Source organism: Diplodia seriata (genome assembly GCF_021436955.1).
Source record: "Diplodia seriata strain FDS-637 chromosome Unknown scaffold_2, whole genome shotgun sequence".
In the NCBI taxonomy this organism is placed as follows: domain Eukaryota; kingdom Fungi; phylum Ascomycota; class Dothideomycetes; order Botryosphaeriales; family Botryosphaeriaceae; genus Diplodia; species Diplodia seriata.
The window spans coordinates 1104518-1120385 of NW_027117309.1; the positions used below are offsets into that span (position 1 = coordinate 1104518).

Genomic DNA, 15868 nt, shown 5'->3' on the forward strand with positions numbered 1-15868 from the left:
CCAGTCGCCACCTTTGGAACGGACACTGGATATCGAGGGATACGTGGAAGGATGCGCAGCCGTCGGAGACAAGACTGCAAGCTTTGCCATGGAAAAGAAGCGCTTCTCCAAGCATACATGTGCAGGTGTTGGAATATACCCGGAAATGTTGAAACATCAGTGAAGTCTTTCTGACCTGGGCAGCTTTGCATGTATATTCCATGGTTCTTGGCATCTTGAATGGGAGACGTTTCGTCGGACATAGAGAATGCGTAGATGGCGTTATCGGGCAAGCCAATCAACATGGAACACCCGCAAGTAGTCAGTCGTCGTGGCAAAAGACGCGGTTTTCTCGCCGGGTCGGATAATGTCGCTTAAGTCAAGCGTGGAGCAATCAAAGGACGTGCAAGCGATCGGGCTACGCGACGGTGCCAATGTAGCCAAGATGCGGGAAAATAGCTTGGGGTCGAGTAAGCGTTGCCCCGTATTGTGCGATTCGCATGGACCAACCGGACAAGGGAACTGACTGGGGACCGGCTGTAGCCACCTGCCCGACGCGGACTAGCGTGCCGCCGTCGACGACGATAACGCCCCGCCGCGTTACCGCCGCGCAGCAGATCCACCAGCATTATGCCAGGAACGGCATGTCGCCATGCCAGATGCCCCTTCTGCCCTGGCTCCGGCCACTTGCGAGATCATCCCCTACCGACCATGACGCCGACCGCTTCGATAATAAATAGGCCCCGACGTCGCCCAGCTCAGGCCTGCAGCTGCGCGCTCCGTCCTCTCTCTCGACATACAAGACAATGGTCCGCCTCACCGCTCTGATCTCTCTGGCCGCCGCCGCACAGGGCGTCCTTGCATCGCCCATCCGTGCACGCTCCCCATACACGGTCAAGGAAACCCACTACGTGCCCCGCCAATGGTCCAGGGCAGGCCGTGCTCCTGACGACCACGTGCTCCACCTGCACATTGGTCTGAAGCAGAGCCAGTTCGACGAGCTTGAGCGGCACCTGTATGAAGGTAAACTCCCCTTGCTGTTTCAGGCAAACACCCCTGTTTACACCGCATGAACAGTGTCCGACCCGGATCACGACCGCTATGGACAACACCTGAGCGTTGAGGACGTCAATGAGCTGATCAAGCCCTCCAACGAGGCCCTCGACCTTGTGCACGAGTGGCTCGCCGACAGTGGCGTCGATGCTTCGGCCTTGAAGCACAGCCCGGCCCAGGACTGGATCGACGTGACGCTGCCAGTGTCGGCCATCGAGGAGCTCCTCGACACCGAGTACAGCGTGTACAAGCACCAAGACGGAAGCGAGCTCGTCCGCACCTCCAAGTGGTCGCTGCCGCAGCACCTGCACGAGCACATCGACGCCATCCAGCCCACCACGTCGTTCATGCGGACCGGCGCCAGGGCCAGCAACGCCCTGGAGCTCGCGCCGTGGGTGTCATCCAACTACGCGCCCCGCACCAACTCGACCATCTCCAAGGTGTGCAACGTCAGCTCCGTGACGCCCGAATGCTTCCAGAACCTGTACGGCACGAAGGGCTACGTCGCGCAGACGGGCGCCAGCAGCGTCGGCTTCGCCAACTACCTGGGCGAGATCCCCATCCGGCCGGACACGGAGAAGTTCCTGCGCAAGTACCGGCCGGACGCGGTCGCGGACGCGGCCAACTTCACGCAGACGTCCATCGCCGACGGGCCGGTGCAGGACGGCGCGCTCAGCGCGGCGCAGGCGGCCGACGGCATCTCGCGCGAGGCCAACCTGGACGTGCAGGCGCAGGCCGGCATCGCGGGCGCCAACGTGCACATCGACTCGTGGTCGACGGGCGGCAGCCCGCCCTTCACGCCCGACACTTCCACGCCGTCCAACACCAACGAGCCCTACCTCGACTGGCTCAACTACGTGCTGGCGCAGCCCGACCTGCCGCAGGTCATCAGCACGTCGTACGGCGACAGCGAGCAGACGGTGCCGGCGGCGTACGCGAAGAAGGTGTGCTCGCTGTTCGCGCAGCTGGGCGCGCGCGGCGTCTCCGTGCTCTTCTCCAGCGGCGACTCGGGCGTGGGCGCCGCCGGGACGTGCGTCAGCAACGACGGCAAGAACGCGACCAAGTTCATCCCGGACTTCCCGGCCAGCTGCCCGTACGTGACGACGGTCGGCGCGACGCACGAGTTCGAGCCGGAGGTGGTGGCGTACCGGCCCAGCTACACGGACGCCACGGGCCGCGTGCACAACGCCTACTCGAGCGGCGGCGGCTTCAGCAACTACTTCGCCCGCCCCGCATACCAGGAGGAGGTCGTGGCTAAATACATCGAGGGCCTCGGCGGCGAGTTCGACGGCTTGTACAACAAGTGTAAGTTTGACATCCCCTTTTCCCCCTTATGTACTCACAGCTGAACCCTCCACCTAGCCGGCCGCGCCTACCCAGACATCGCGGCCCAGGGCCAGTACTTCGCCTACTTCTGGAACGGCACCGAGGGCGTCATCTCGGGCACGTCGGCCTCGACGCCGCTGCACGCCGGCATCCTGGCCCTCGTCAACGACGCCCTGCTCGCCCGCGGCAAGCCCGCCCTCGGCTTCCTCAATCCGTGGCTGTACAAGCGCGGCCGCCGCGCCTACACTGACGTTACTGCTGGTAGTGCCGTCGGCTGCGGCGGCGACGGCTTCCCCGCCAAGGAGGGTTGGGATCCCGTCACCGGCTTCGGCACCCCCGTGTTCCCGAGGCTGGTGGAGGAGGCGTCGGGCTGATTGTGGATGGGGGGGATGTGTGTGTTGAGAGGGGGCTGGGTTGGATGCAGCAGCTGACCGAGCCGAGCCTGCTTGGGGGCATATCATCGTGTGAAAAGAGCGGGTGCGGCTTTGTATATAATCATCATCATCACAAAAAGGAGGCTTTGCACATGAAGTATGAGCTGCCGCGTTGCCAAGCGCAATTTCGGACTCTCTTTTCACGATTTCTATCCGCTGGAATTCCGCCGCGAAAAAGAGATATGTAGTCTCGGGTCAGCGTGGTTGTGATCTTTGCGAGCTTGCGTGGGATTCTGTGCTTCGGCCTGTTAAAGTGTGATCTGGTACTCGGTTGTAGTTGGCATGCTGTATCCACCACGCTTCCATTGTTGCTGCAGAATGGAAAACATGCCACCGTGCGTCGTCACGCTGTTTGTCATTTTTTGCAAAGGTAGCCCATGGACGATGATGCCTTGCGCTCGCTCTTGCTCTTCAGGAAGTCGAGCTGGAGAAAGTCGAGCTGGTACCAATATCTCAGGAAAGGGTCCTTCTCGTTGCGAACCATGCCCTTCAACATGGCGTCTTACTTGCTCTTCGCCTTAGCTGCTTTTAAGGACGTTGTACTCTGCCGGTCTTCTCGTTTCCTCTGTTGTAGCCCTGTAGGGGATCCGCTCCCACTGAACTCAGATGCACCCAGGCTTGTCCGAGACATGCCAGCTGGTAGGTCTTGTGCCGGTGAGGTGGCCAGCGCAAGGCAGAGGCGTTCAAATAGAGACGTTCGTGCGGGACTGGGGTTCCTGAATGAGGCCGACTCTCGAGAGTACTCCTTGTGGAACCCGGGCATCAGCAAACAGCGTTCCGTTCGGAGTATGCCGAGCTTATGGCAGTGCAAGCGCCGCAGACATGAGGGAAGGGGGGCAGGATTTCAACAAAGTGCGACGATTCTCGAGGGGAGGAGACGTCTCGACGCCGCTGGAATCGGAGAGATGGCGTGGTTGTCCTGGATGCTGCGCCGGTTAGCTTGAGAAGCGAGGCAGGACGCGGCTTCGGCTGCAGGCGTAGAAAGCTGGGAGGACGACGTGCCCGTAGAGTGCCGAGGAATCTCGAGGTCCGTAAGGTACGGCTTGTAACACTCCAAATAACACTTTGGCAGAACTGGCGCAGCCTGAATTTCTGCTTAACGAGGCTATCATCCTGTCTGCCAGTCGAGACCATTGACCCTTTTGCACAAGACGTATCGACGCAGACCGGCCAGCTTCCGTCTGATGAACGCCCGCACTCGGCGGCTATGTGCAAGCTAGAGCATCACCTGAAAGATTCGTTCTCAGAAAGGGGAGGGGAGAGAGAGACAGACCGACCCAAAGGCAGCGAAGCAGCAGATCAAGACCCGCTCGCTGCCCTGCTCCATTTCCCATCTACCCCAGCTTCTTCCCTTACTCCCTGGCACCGCACTCGCTTTGTCCTCTGCCGTGATCACCGAGGTTATGCTGCGCCGCGCCGCCACCTGTAAACGTTCCTTGTCAATCCAGCTTCCGTCCACCTTCCCTTGTAAGCTGATGGGCGGAGTGCCGTCATTGTCAGTGGCATCATCGGCGCTGCTGGTGATCCGAGTGAGCTGAATAAGCCTAAGCGGGCTTTGCGGGACTACGCGGCTTGTGCGGGCTGGCTACATGGGCTGTGCGGTGGAGTAGGGTGAGGGTGAGCGGACGGCTACGCGGCAGCGCGGCTTTTCGTTGGCTACCCGGCGGCAGGTCGTTGTCGTTGGCTATGAGCAGGTACGACAAGGGCTCCATCCCCGCCGGCGGTGTGTGTGTCAGAGAAGAGGCAGCAGATGTGCCGACTGCTGTTGTATTACGGCCGTTGGTAGCTAGACAGTCGAGCTCGCTGAGGAAGGGCCGCTCGGGGGACGTGGAAGGGGATTTTTGGTGTTGAGCTGCCAGCGGTGGGTCAGTGTTGCCTCACTCAATGCGAACGCGAGGCTCAGCAGGCTGCGGTGGATCTCAGTGAGGACGGCGTCGATGGCCTCGGCGGGATTGTGCTGCCTCTGGAGGCGTATATTGGTCACACGACACTGCTCTACACGGAGCTTCGAAGGCTGGTACAGACTGTATGGTGCCTTTGGCAGCGCAGTTCCGGGCGCGCAGAACAAGAAGAGCTTGCGAAGGAGCTCCTGGAGGTATGACAGAGAGTAAGGCGTAAATGTGAGGCCGTACAGATCCTCAACCTGCGCTTTAGTTAGTACTGCTACGCGGCGAGACACTTCACCTGCTGCAACCCGCCTCTCGCCCAGTGTTGCTGTGCAAGACGGGTCTGCACAAGCTGCTATACGTTGCGTAACTTGCATAACTCTCAGCACTGCCCCAAGCTGCCACCAATCAGCACATACCAGTCCTTTTCTCAGGGTCCAGGCAAGACCCAGACAGATGGAGCTTAGCGCGGATGGTTTCCTAGACGACCTATCCCGTGGACGCTGTCCGGAGGCTCGGCCTCCGTGGGGTATAAAAGCCCCCCCAGATCTTGCCGTCGGAGCCTTCTCTTCTTTTCCTCTCCACCCCCCCCAAAGAACTACGCTACTGACGAGCACCAGGAACATGGACAATCTCGCACGATTCGTGTCACGATCCTGCCTTAAAAGTGGCTTGGTCGCAGAGTCTTGTCCTAGATCAAAGCGTGCACTCTCCCTCAAGCCAACCCCAAAAGACTAGCAGCTCGAGAGTGGCACCCACATTTTTTTTTTTTTTTCGTTGAGTCTCCCATCAGGCATGGGAGTTTGAGGAAGAAATTTTTGATTTGTGATTGAACCAAGAGCCCGTTGCGCGCGATCGAGCCTCTCCGCCCTCCACCAGCTGGTGTTGCGCGCGTCGTCGCTGCTGCTGCGACGCCTTGCCCCAGCAGCGCTGCCTGCGCGCAGGCTCCTCACGCCCTTCTTCTCGACGACGATGATCCTCTCGGTGGCGGCTCACTGCCGACCTTGCGCGCTCAGCTCGACCGATCAGAGGTCGAGCGGAGGCAGGCAGCGCAGCAATGAGCGCAGTGGTGAGGCAATCGAACATCCCGCTCGCAGCCAGGTCAGCGGTCGTTGTCACGCCCGACTTGTTTTAATTTAATCTGGAGCAGCTCAGGCTCTCTGCACGGCCGCAGGGCCGAGGCGGCGCGCGCGCGTCCTCTGTGCCAGCTCTACTTCCTCACTTCAGCGGACTTCGCGCCCGTTGACTCAAGACCGCGACCGCTTGAGCTCCACACAGCCGGGCAGATCGTAGTGAAGCGCCGCGTCAGGCAGTCCACCGCGCCGAAATCGCCCGTGTACGCGTTGACGCGGTGTGGTAGCAGCAGCAGCAGCCCAGCGCGCCCGCCGACCTCTGCCTTGCCTCGACCTCACTCGAACCCAGCGTCCTTCGACGGGGCGGGGCGGTGGAGGTGAGAGCATCATTCAAACCGCGACGCCCACGTACGTACGTCCACACAATCAAGCCCATCGCCGACCCCCCTCCTCCTCCCCCTCCTCCCCCTCCTCCTCCCCCTCCTCCCCCTCCTCCTCCTCCTCATCGACGACCTCAATCCCCCACCTTAGCTGCCCAGCCGCATCCCGAAACCACCCCAACCTCGTCCTAGCGCGATCATCCCCCAGCCCCCTCTCACCACCATCCGCGCCGCCGCCGCCCCTCTCCCTCACCAACCTTAGCAACCTCTCACTCCCCGCAACCAACACCAACACGTCCGCCACGCACCCTACATCGCGATCCAGCCCCCTTAGGTACCTTCGCTGCAGACCAGCGACGACAGCAACCGTCGCAGCCAGCCACGCCAGAATGCCGACGCTGAGCCACACCGCCGCCGCGTTCACGTCGAGGACGTCTGTGCGGCGCGAGATGCGTACCACCGCAGTCCCGTTCGACGTCGGTCCGCCCGATCGCGGCGCGGGCACCGCCGGACTGCCCGCGTAATACGCACCCAGGTCATTCGGCAGCGTCGCGTTGAGGGGTTGGAACGCCCATCCGGCGTCGCTGCCGCCGGCGCCGGCGTAGTGCTGGAAAAACGTCGAGAAGGTGCGGCGGGCGAGGGCGTCCATGGTGGTGGTGTTGAGGAGGGCGAGGGGGTCCTGGTGGGCTAGGCTGTACATGGCGTACGTCATGAAGTCGAGGTTGAGACCCCGGGTGCGGTCGCGCACGTTGAAGGCGCGGTCGGAGGCGTCTTCGTCCGGGACGGCGGAGGTCGTGTCGGGGGAGACGCGCGTGATGTGCGAGGAGGAGAGGAGGGATTCTTGGAAGAGGATGCCGTAGCTGGGATGTGGGTTAGTGTTGTTGATTGGTTTGCTTCTGTGGAATCGGAGGTGGAGAGAGGGGCTTGTTTTACCTTGCGGTTACGTTGACGTGGTCCAGGTCGTTTGCGTTCAGGTATACGACGAATTCGTCCTCCCATGGAGCGTCTGTGGCTGTGGGGTCGCCTGTTATGGAGAAGGTTTGGACGCGGCCTTCGCGGTCCACCACTACGTTTGCGTCGGCTGTCTCTATGCTGGGTACGCAGTGGAGAGCCGCGGCCTGTGGTTTGTCGATGAAGAGGAGTCTCTCGTGCGTCTCTATGCTCCCACTGCCGACGGGCTCGTCGTACGATCCTATTACCGCATCGCCATGGATCCACTTGGTCGTGAAATTCATGGGAGCGTGTCGTGAGTTGTATTCGACAATGTTATTCTGCGACCAATATCCGATCGCGGAGCCCTTGCCAGGCTGGCCATCCGTCTCGTTCACGCAGCATTTGACCTTGGTTAGATGGCCTTCCACGGTCGTATCGACAAATTCGCTGTCTTCATCCAGCGGGTGTTGGCTGCCAATCAAGTATCCGATTTCTGCTCCATCTGGATTGCGGCTCACATTCCATGTTGACGTGTCGCTCAAATTCTGAGGGACAAGCCATGTAGAGGTGTTGCTCAGGTCCTGGTATGGCGTGCATTCGAAGCGGGCTCGAACGGCGGGGGTACTGACGGAGTAGTTGACCGCTGGAGAAAGCAGTGTGGTGTCGGAATAGTTTGCCCTCGTGTCATTCGGCAAAGTTGATAGATCCAGTGGCACGAAGCTCCAGCCATCGCAACTCCAGACGGGCTCTGTCCCGTTGAGAGCGAGTTGGATCGTTGCTCCGTACATCCAGTTCGTCGAAAGGTTCTTGAATAGATTGGTTATAACTTGGCCTTTTTCGGGATTGTCCTCATGAACGGAGATCTGTCTGTCCGTCTCAAAGAGAAACGGGACTGTGCGTAACTCGAGGTGCCGTGGGATCTCAGCAGAGTGTACGATTGTTCCAGTACTACGCTCAAAAAGAGCTGACATCGAGATTGTCACTATTACGATTGCGTTAGTGGGTGTACCAACTTGGGGGTGTTTCATCGTACATATCGGTGACAAAGATGTTCCCAGCGTCACAAGGAACAGAACCCAGTGTCTGTTTGTAGCCGCTTTGATTGATGCCGCAATCCAATATGACGATTGATAAGACAGGTTGGCTCCACTTCTGAGCCTTGTCGGACCTCCGGCCATTGACAGAAAAGGCTGTAGTCTGCGGAAAGTGCCGTCCATAGCACTCCACCAGAGACCTACACAGACGGCGAACATGGTCGGGAGAATCGAAAAAGGTGCAACGGTAGACATTCGTGAGTTGAACACGGCAATGTTGGCCTGGTATATAAAGGCGGTATTGTAGAGTAGAGACCGTTTTGCAAAGCTGTAGAGAACAATGATCGCCACAGCTAGCACAACTAGTAGGAGGATCAGGCCTGCTAAGATGCGCAGACGAAGCACAGCAGGCCTCTAGTCTGACGTCAAAACAACTTTCTTGTTCTTTTTTTCTATTTCCGGTCAGCTATCGTGAACTATGTGTAGTACTGGTCGATACCACTTACTTTGATTGGGCGTTCTTTCAACTTCACGTATGTGTAAAGTGTGGCGTGTGGTAAAGCAATGTTTCTGCCGCAGGGATCGTTCTACCGCCTTCAAGGAATACTGGTGGAGCTTGAACAGATCGAAATCCTCCTTTTCTTTTGAGGACAGCAAGGCTGCAATGCTCATTGTTGCTGCTGGATCGGCTTTCAGATTGAGAGGCCTCCGCTTTTCGCCAGACAGGATCCATACCGAGAGTAGCAAGCATAGTGAGATGCAGAAGAAAGCCACAAGCGTAATCGCAACCCCTTCAATCACCACTACCCGTCTTTCAAGCACCGTGACGGAGCCTGCAATATAGTCGGTCCGGGAAGCACCGGGTTGCTGGACGGAATATTGCATCGCTTCACTCAGGACCCGCTGTTTGACTATAGTCGCGTGAGTGATGAGGTCTTCATCTTGGACCATAGCCGCCATGTCGAAATTGTATTGAGCGGCGAGAAGGATCGACAAGTCGTCACCCGAGGAACGGACTTGGTGTTGGGGAGTAGGCAAGTAGTCGTACCAGCTGGCGCTGAGGGTAACATTCTGAACCGCGTCGAAGTTGAGCATGCTCTCCGGTATCTTGGATCGCCGCCTCAGATACTCTTCTCTGTCGAAATCGATTCTCGAAGCGGACGCTGATAAGGATGCTGTGATGTTGGCATTTCCGATGTAGTTGTGCGAAGAGCACGCCTGTACTGACGTGCTGGAATTCGGCAGGAATGAGAGGTCTTCGGGCAATTGACCGTCTTCGTCGAGTTCGAATAAAGGCGTACTGACGAATAGGATTTCCTTACCTTGGCATTCATCCGACCGATTCAGGAACCAGTATGATGAATCACGAGCAAGGGAGTAGCCAGCAAAATCGTACGTTCTGATTGGCCCAATCTTGGACCAAACAGTGCCTCCATACATCATATTCTCAGCATTGAGCTCGAGAGTACAAGAACATCCATCGCGGGATTCTAATTGGAATGTGACTCTTGGTTTTTTCGAGGGGTATCCAGAGGATGACCACACTGTCTCGTAGGAGGTGTTTCTGCGTACGACCGCCATAGGATTGCATTCAAGAGTGGAACTGACAACAGAGGTTTCGGCTTTCCAAGTCTGCTCAGAGGTCGATAGCACTGGACTGAGGGGTGGTTCATCTTCAAGGGTCGTTGGCCAGACAGGAAACATGCTCCAATCGTCCGATATCCAAGCAGAGGTCGAGACACCCTGAAGCAGATTGCCAATGATGCGCAGATATGTTTCTCTCCCCGCTTTCAGAGCGATCGGACTTTCCTTTTGCGGAACGAGTTTGGAAAATCCAACTCCCTTGACGATGGGTATATCCTTGGATTCCAACAGCGAGGATGAGAGAGGCGAGATTGCAAGGAAGCCGATGATGTTGAGTAGAGCAGCGGAGATTAAAATCCAGCTTCGATGACCATTGTTCTTCTTCTTCGAAATCCCATCGGATAATGCGCTCCACCACGTCCCAGGAGAAAGCAGAATAGTATGCTCTGAGGGCGCCCCTTTGGACATTCGAGCAAACGCCTCGGTTCTTTTGACGTCGTCGAGTAACATTGCTGTCATCTGGACATACAAGACTGCGAAGATTGAGGGGCTGAAGCGCCAACCGAGAAGAATGATGGAGGATCCGTCATCATTCCCCAGTCCATCGTGGGTAGCTGAGTACCAATACATTGCGATGACCGCAGTAAGCAGCCATACTATCGAAAGCGCAAGAGTGCCGAGAAACCAAGCCTTGAATGTTCGAGGGAGCCATGGACTGGCTCCGGGATGCGCTTCCTTGGTATTTTGGCCGTTTTCTGGCAAAATAGTCGCTTCAAACCTTGGATTGTCATGGTGTGATGATTGAGGTCGTCCCTCCGGAAAACTGAGAGCACTAAGAGTACTCGGCGGTTCGCTGAAAAGCTCGGGCCAGTTCTGCAGGTATTGGTACTGATCACGGCCAGTCTCCGAAGAGACTCGGTGTCCGTCGTCATAGCCATCGTACTCGAAAGAAGTGCTGGGTGATACCGGCTCATATTGGGTTGACTGTGTTGATTCGCGATCCACGGGGGAGGTCGGGAGTGTGGCAACTGCAGGATCGGGTCCGTGGGTAACAGACTCTCGAGAGTACGCAGATGATGAGCGCGGTCGTTCTGCTAGCGTCTGTTCATCGTCGTTCTGATGAAGGGGGACAAACTTGATGGAAGAACGCTCATTGGTATCTGCTGACATGATGGCGGTAGTACATCAGGGATGATGTAGCAGAAAACTTTAGGAAGATGTGATATCCTAGAAGCTGAGATTTCGAACCACTTATAGCCACAGGCTGTTTGACCTGTATTGGCGCACACTCGAGACCCTGGATTACTTTCGTGGAATATGCTCACCTTTCATGACCAACCGCGCGAGGGGTGTGTCTAGGCAGAACAGCATGAGACGTGTACAAGTTATTTCCGGCCTAGGCAGACACCGGTGGGTAGGGTGGGGCCTCAGCCTTGTGCGAGGTTAGTAGGCTGCAGATTAGAGATGGGGCCAAAACTGGTCCATAGATAGAAAGATAGCCTGGTGAATGCTAAACGTGTTTTCAATAAGGACAGGCTGTCGGGCACTGCTGGGGCGCAGTCAACCCAGGCAAATCCAAAACATTACACAGCCTTACGGTATCACTGTAGACAGCTACTCAACTACAAGTGTTCAAAGATTGATTGTGTCAGGTGGAGCGACGATCATCGAGGCTGACCGCCCCCACGGTCGACGATCGCACCCTTGTCGAAAGACGCTCATGTTCAGCCTCGCACCCAGTTGCTAGAAGTCGACACCTGAAAGACTTCAATTTAAGATTACCCCAAAGTGCTGCGAGCATCACAATGATAAGAGTCTCAATAATTTCACGTATAGCATAATGTAATGCATCAACGCATGAAGGCAAGGGCCGGACTACACATACGAAATACAGTGCAATGTCATAGCAACAACTCTAACGCCAACCCTAATCCTGTTACTTCACAAAAGGAGCCTCGAATCAAGGGAAGACTACAGACTATTACAACGTCCACAGTCCTTGCTCTTGTAATCGTGCATGTGATCAGGCGGACAAGGACCCACAGGCCACAAGATTATCTTAGCCCCCACTATCGAAGCTCTACCTTTTCGCAATGAATATCCCTAACATCACACATTTGGTTTGCTCGCGTTCTTCGCTGCCGTCTAGGCATGTTTCACCAGGTGACTTCATCTGGGCTGCAACTCCTAAATCCCCAGTGCATATCAATCTCACTTGTTCAGCTTTTAATTGAACACCGATGACCATGATGGCGTCGGACTCCTATTAAATTACAATGAGTATAGCCCTCTCATTCGAGGAACACATGAAGCTGTCCGAATGTATTCCTTTTGGTCGTGGTCAAAGCACAGAAAGGACTGCGAGGATGAGTTCGGACAAAGGAGGTCTGGTCGAAAGTACCTGGCTGAAGACGAAGGGAAAAGCAAGAAAAGAAAGAAGAAGAATGGCTGAAAGTAGCCTTTGCGCAGCATATATTGTCAAGGAGCAGCAGTGTTTCGGGGTTCGTTGAGCGCAGATCATTTCGCACCATTCAAAACAACACCAAAGCGAATCACGAGCCACACGCTCGCCATGGGCCACCACATGGCTGGAAGCATCAGCAACGCGATGATCTCGGATGGTGTTCGAGACTCGCCGAATGCCTGCAGATCAAAACACTGAGCCTTCTCAGCACAGCCTGGTGCTTCCATACGGTCGCCGGGCGGGCAAACATATCGCATTTTGCACCAGCTGACAAGTAGCAATGACGCCAAAGCAAGCGCGCGGCTCGTCAGCGGCCAAGGCGGGTGATATGACGGGCAAAACAGCCATTCATATAATCCAAAACAGCCCCAATCCTGCCCCATCAACGCCAAGCACGCATTCCTTCGGCTTCTCTTGCTGTACAACAACACAAACCAAGACACCACCAGCAGTAATAGTCAGCAATATTGGCAATACTGTAAGACCCGCAACAACAAAAAGTCACCAGATGCCGTCCACACACACCTCTTGCGTCTCTCCCGCCGCACCATCGGCCCGACGCATCGACGTGTCCTGCTCGTACTCGTACACAGGCGCCGCGCGCATGATGATGATGCCGAGCCTCTGGGAAAGCCGAAACCGTAGCGCCCAGCCCGTCCGTCCCAAGGAAAAACGTCCGCCCTTGCATGTACATACCATGCATGCCGGACTTTTCAGGTCCCGGGAAGTTGCAGTGGTGGTGAAACAGGAACGGCCGAGAAGCGTGCAGTAGTGGTAGCGCGCGGCCAGCGGTACAACGGGCGGCAAAAGTAGACGCAGCTCGCGTAGCAAAAACCCCTGTCCGTCGTCCATAGCTCGGGAAAGGTGAGGAGTCCTGCAAGCTACCAATTTTTTTGCCTGCCTGGTTGAAGCGAAAAATCGCAGCGAAGATTTGAGGGGAGCATGTTGACCAGCGCACGTGGACCGCCGCTGCTTACATACTACCTATCATCCAACTAATTAGCTGGGGGTTGGACGCCACCAAAAACGCCCTGCCGCCGGGGGAGGGGCTTCGACGCTTCGACCCACCCACAACGATCGTCGGTGGCTTGCCTTTGCCGCGGAGCCAAGACGAAACGACTCCATCCATCCCCCTGTCCGCCTCGAACAACTCCTCCGTGCCTCGTCCGTGTTAGCGCCCAAAACCACGCATCGCACATCAACGGCAAACGGGTTTCGCTCTTGTGCCGGATCATCGGCACCTTGCAGTGCACCGGGGTACGGTCCAGAACGTCCAGAACCCGATGTATGTATCTCTCTCCAGTTTTCATCTGCCTACGTCTTTGCGCGCTGCGTTGTTCCCTGCTGCGTGCATGCATGCGTGTACAGTACAAACCGGGCGTTGTACGTATCTTATGGCCGGGGGGAGGGAGTCGGATCGTGGACGTCATCGCCATATTGAGGGGTAGGAAAAAAAAGCAGCCTCAGAGAACGAGCAGGAAAAAAGGAATGAAAAGCTGATGAGCAGGTATGTACCTCGAGTCCGCCATGCCTGAACCGTCCCAGCCTGCTCGGCGAATTAAGCGTCCTGCTCGAACCAGTCCATGGCAACAGACATCACACGTACAGAGCAGCCGAGACCTCAAAAGTTGCCGGCGGGAATCATTGCGCCCATCATCATCGCCAGGGCGGCGCGCGGCAGTCAGGCAGCGAGCGTGTCGCAAGGCCCGCCAGTGCGTGTTGTTGTGTTGTTTGTGTTTGAGAGAGCCAGCCTCCTCGACGGGTGTGCTAAAACAGCGCCGCTGGCGCCAGGCGCCCACCAACCTTAACTTAAAACACTCCGTCATGCACGCACGGATCATGTGTTGACCCGTGTCCCATCGCGGCAACGATCAGCTATAGAGGACTGTGATATGACCTTCGGCATATCGATTGTTAGGCACCGGCTGCTTGTCAAGCCCGGGAACAAGTGAAACACGGCGGAAAACGGTGCCATTGGTCAGAAAGAGAGAAGACACTTCGAAGAAGCAAAAAGTCACGGTTATAGATGCGCAGGTAGAGAGTGTTTTTTTGGTGAAGCACCGAATTTGCATTGCGCAGCAACGAAGTAGGTACAAAGAAGTTTTCAAAAAAGGGGGGCCACTGCCTGCTTCCGCAAAATCGCTCCTCCACAGAACAATTCTCTCTCCACTAATCTCCTTTTCCTTTCACCTCATCTTTTCCCTCTTCATCATAATTCCCACTCCAAGTTAAATGCTATGCACAAAGAATATTGACAAGAAAAGCGTCCGTCGACCCCGCACTTAAGCGGAGAAGAAGTCACGGACGTGACGGCGGACCTTGGCAGCGGCGGCGCTCCAGAGCTCGGGGCCGGGCATGGGGTAGCTGTCGAAGGTGGTGTAGAGGTTGAACTTGATGCCGGCGTCGCTGGCCTTGTAGAAGGCGGTGGCCTTCTCGCCGCCCGAGATGGCGGTGCTGCCGTCGCCGGTGACCTTGACGTTGAAGCACTGGGGGTAGTTCTGGGCGCCGTTCTCCTGGCTGGCCGAGTGCAGGGCGATGATCTCGTGGCGGACGACGTAGTTGCCGGCCTTGAGGCCGGCCGGCAGCGTCGCCGTGGCGGTGAAGTTGTTGGAGATCAGGTCGTCCGTCGCCCACGTGCCCGGGCTGCTGCCCGACTTGAGGCCGTCGGCTTGGAACTTGACCCACGACAGCGACGTCTTGTCGACGGTGGTGCAGTCGCCCTCGCACGACGCGATGTAGTTGATGACGGGTCCGTGGTGCGAGTCGGGCCAGGTGCTCCACTGGATCTCGAGCTTGTCGCCCGCGGCCGCCTCGACGTAGGCCTTGCCGGGCGAGCCGTTCTTGTGGCAGATGATGTCGCCCGAGCTGTAGGTGCTGGGGTCGACGAAGCCGTTGTCCAGGTTCTCGGCCGTCCAGCCGGGCACCTCGGGGACCGGGCTCTGGTAGGCGAAGCTGGGGTCGTAGCCCTGGAAGGACTTGCCGTTGACCTTGATGGTCTGGACGTGGCCGTGGGCCGAAACGGTGGCGGCCATGGCGCCAAGGGCGAGGATGGAGGCAGAGGCGTGCATTTTTGCTGGTTGGTTTGGTTTGGTTTGGTTGGTTGGTGGTTGAAAAGTGGTCGTAGAGCGTCTAGCGCTAAGGCGAACGAGAGAATCGGAGTGAGAGCGAAAGCGGTAGAAGGCAGTGAATGTGAAGTTGGTTGGACCAGCCGTAAAGAACAGAAAGAGATGGTGAGCCTCGCCGGTTTATATAGCTGCTGAGCCCGTGAGAGAGCCCGGGAGGAACCCCCCAAAACGGTAGTGGGCCGGGATCCCGAATTAGATTACACTTGATGAAGGTGGATGTTTCGAGGCATGCGCATGGCTGTCAGGGCTGATCCGCGGCTGCCACGTCAAGGGACCATTTGCTGGTTCCAGCACGCGCTCTACACCAGGCCAAGCTCTGCCATGGGAATTTCCCATCCAATCGGCATCCGTCTTTGCTGCAGGCGGTCGACGGCACGCCCTCGCCGCCGTGGCACCCGGCAAACAGTCCCGCCGAGTGCGGCGATGCAGTGCGCATAACGGGGCTCACAAGGGGATTTCGATGGAGTCCTTGGCCGGAACGAACGGGAGTCCAGGCTGGGAAGCGAAAGAGAAGGGGCCCGACTCGCAGTGTTGCAAACGTCCAAACACCCGGCAAACAGAAACGGTCAACGAATGGAGGAGGATCGGCGGTCGATA

General features: G+C 57.2%; 3 protein-coding genes across 3 annotated transcripts; 1 reads left to right on the forward strand and 2 right to left on the reverse strand.

Annotated features, from left to right (window-relative positions):
• Positions 1-785: 785 nt before the first annotated feature.
• On the forward strand, positions 786-2732 carry SLS55_001710 (uncharacterized protein; the record flags this gene model as incomplete). Its single annotated transcript, XM_066773200.1, has 3 exons — positions 786-1002; positions 1057-2337; positions 2395-2732. 3 exons carry the CDS (start codon positions 786-788, stop codon positions 2730-2732), a joined length of 1836 nt encoding a protein of 611 aa, XP_066635767.1.
• Positions 2733-6461: 3729 nt separating this feature from the next.
• On the reverse strand, positions 6462-9541 carry SLS55_001711 (uncharacterized protein; the record flags this gene model as incomplete). The annotated part of the gene is made up of 4 exons (XM_066773201.1): positions 6462-6474; positions 6839-6991; positions 7065-7609; positions 8921-9541. The coding sequence occupies 4 exons, from the start codon at positions 9539-9541 to the stop codon at positions 6462-6464; spliced, it is 1332 nt and encodes a 443-aa protein (XP_066635768.1).
• A 4887-nt stretch (positions 9542-14428) lies between these two features.
• Positions 14429-15214, reverse strand: SLS55_001712 (uncharacterized protein; the record flags this gene model as incomplete). The annotated part of the gene is made up of 1 exon (XM_066773202.1): positions 14429-15214. One exon carries the CDS (start codon positions 15212-15214, stop codon positions 14429-14431), a length of 786 nt encoding a protein of 261 aa, XP_066635769.1.
• Between the last annotated feature and the right edge of the window lie 654 nt (positions 15215-15868).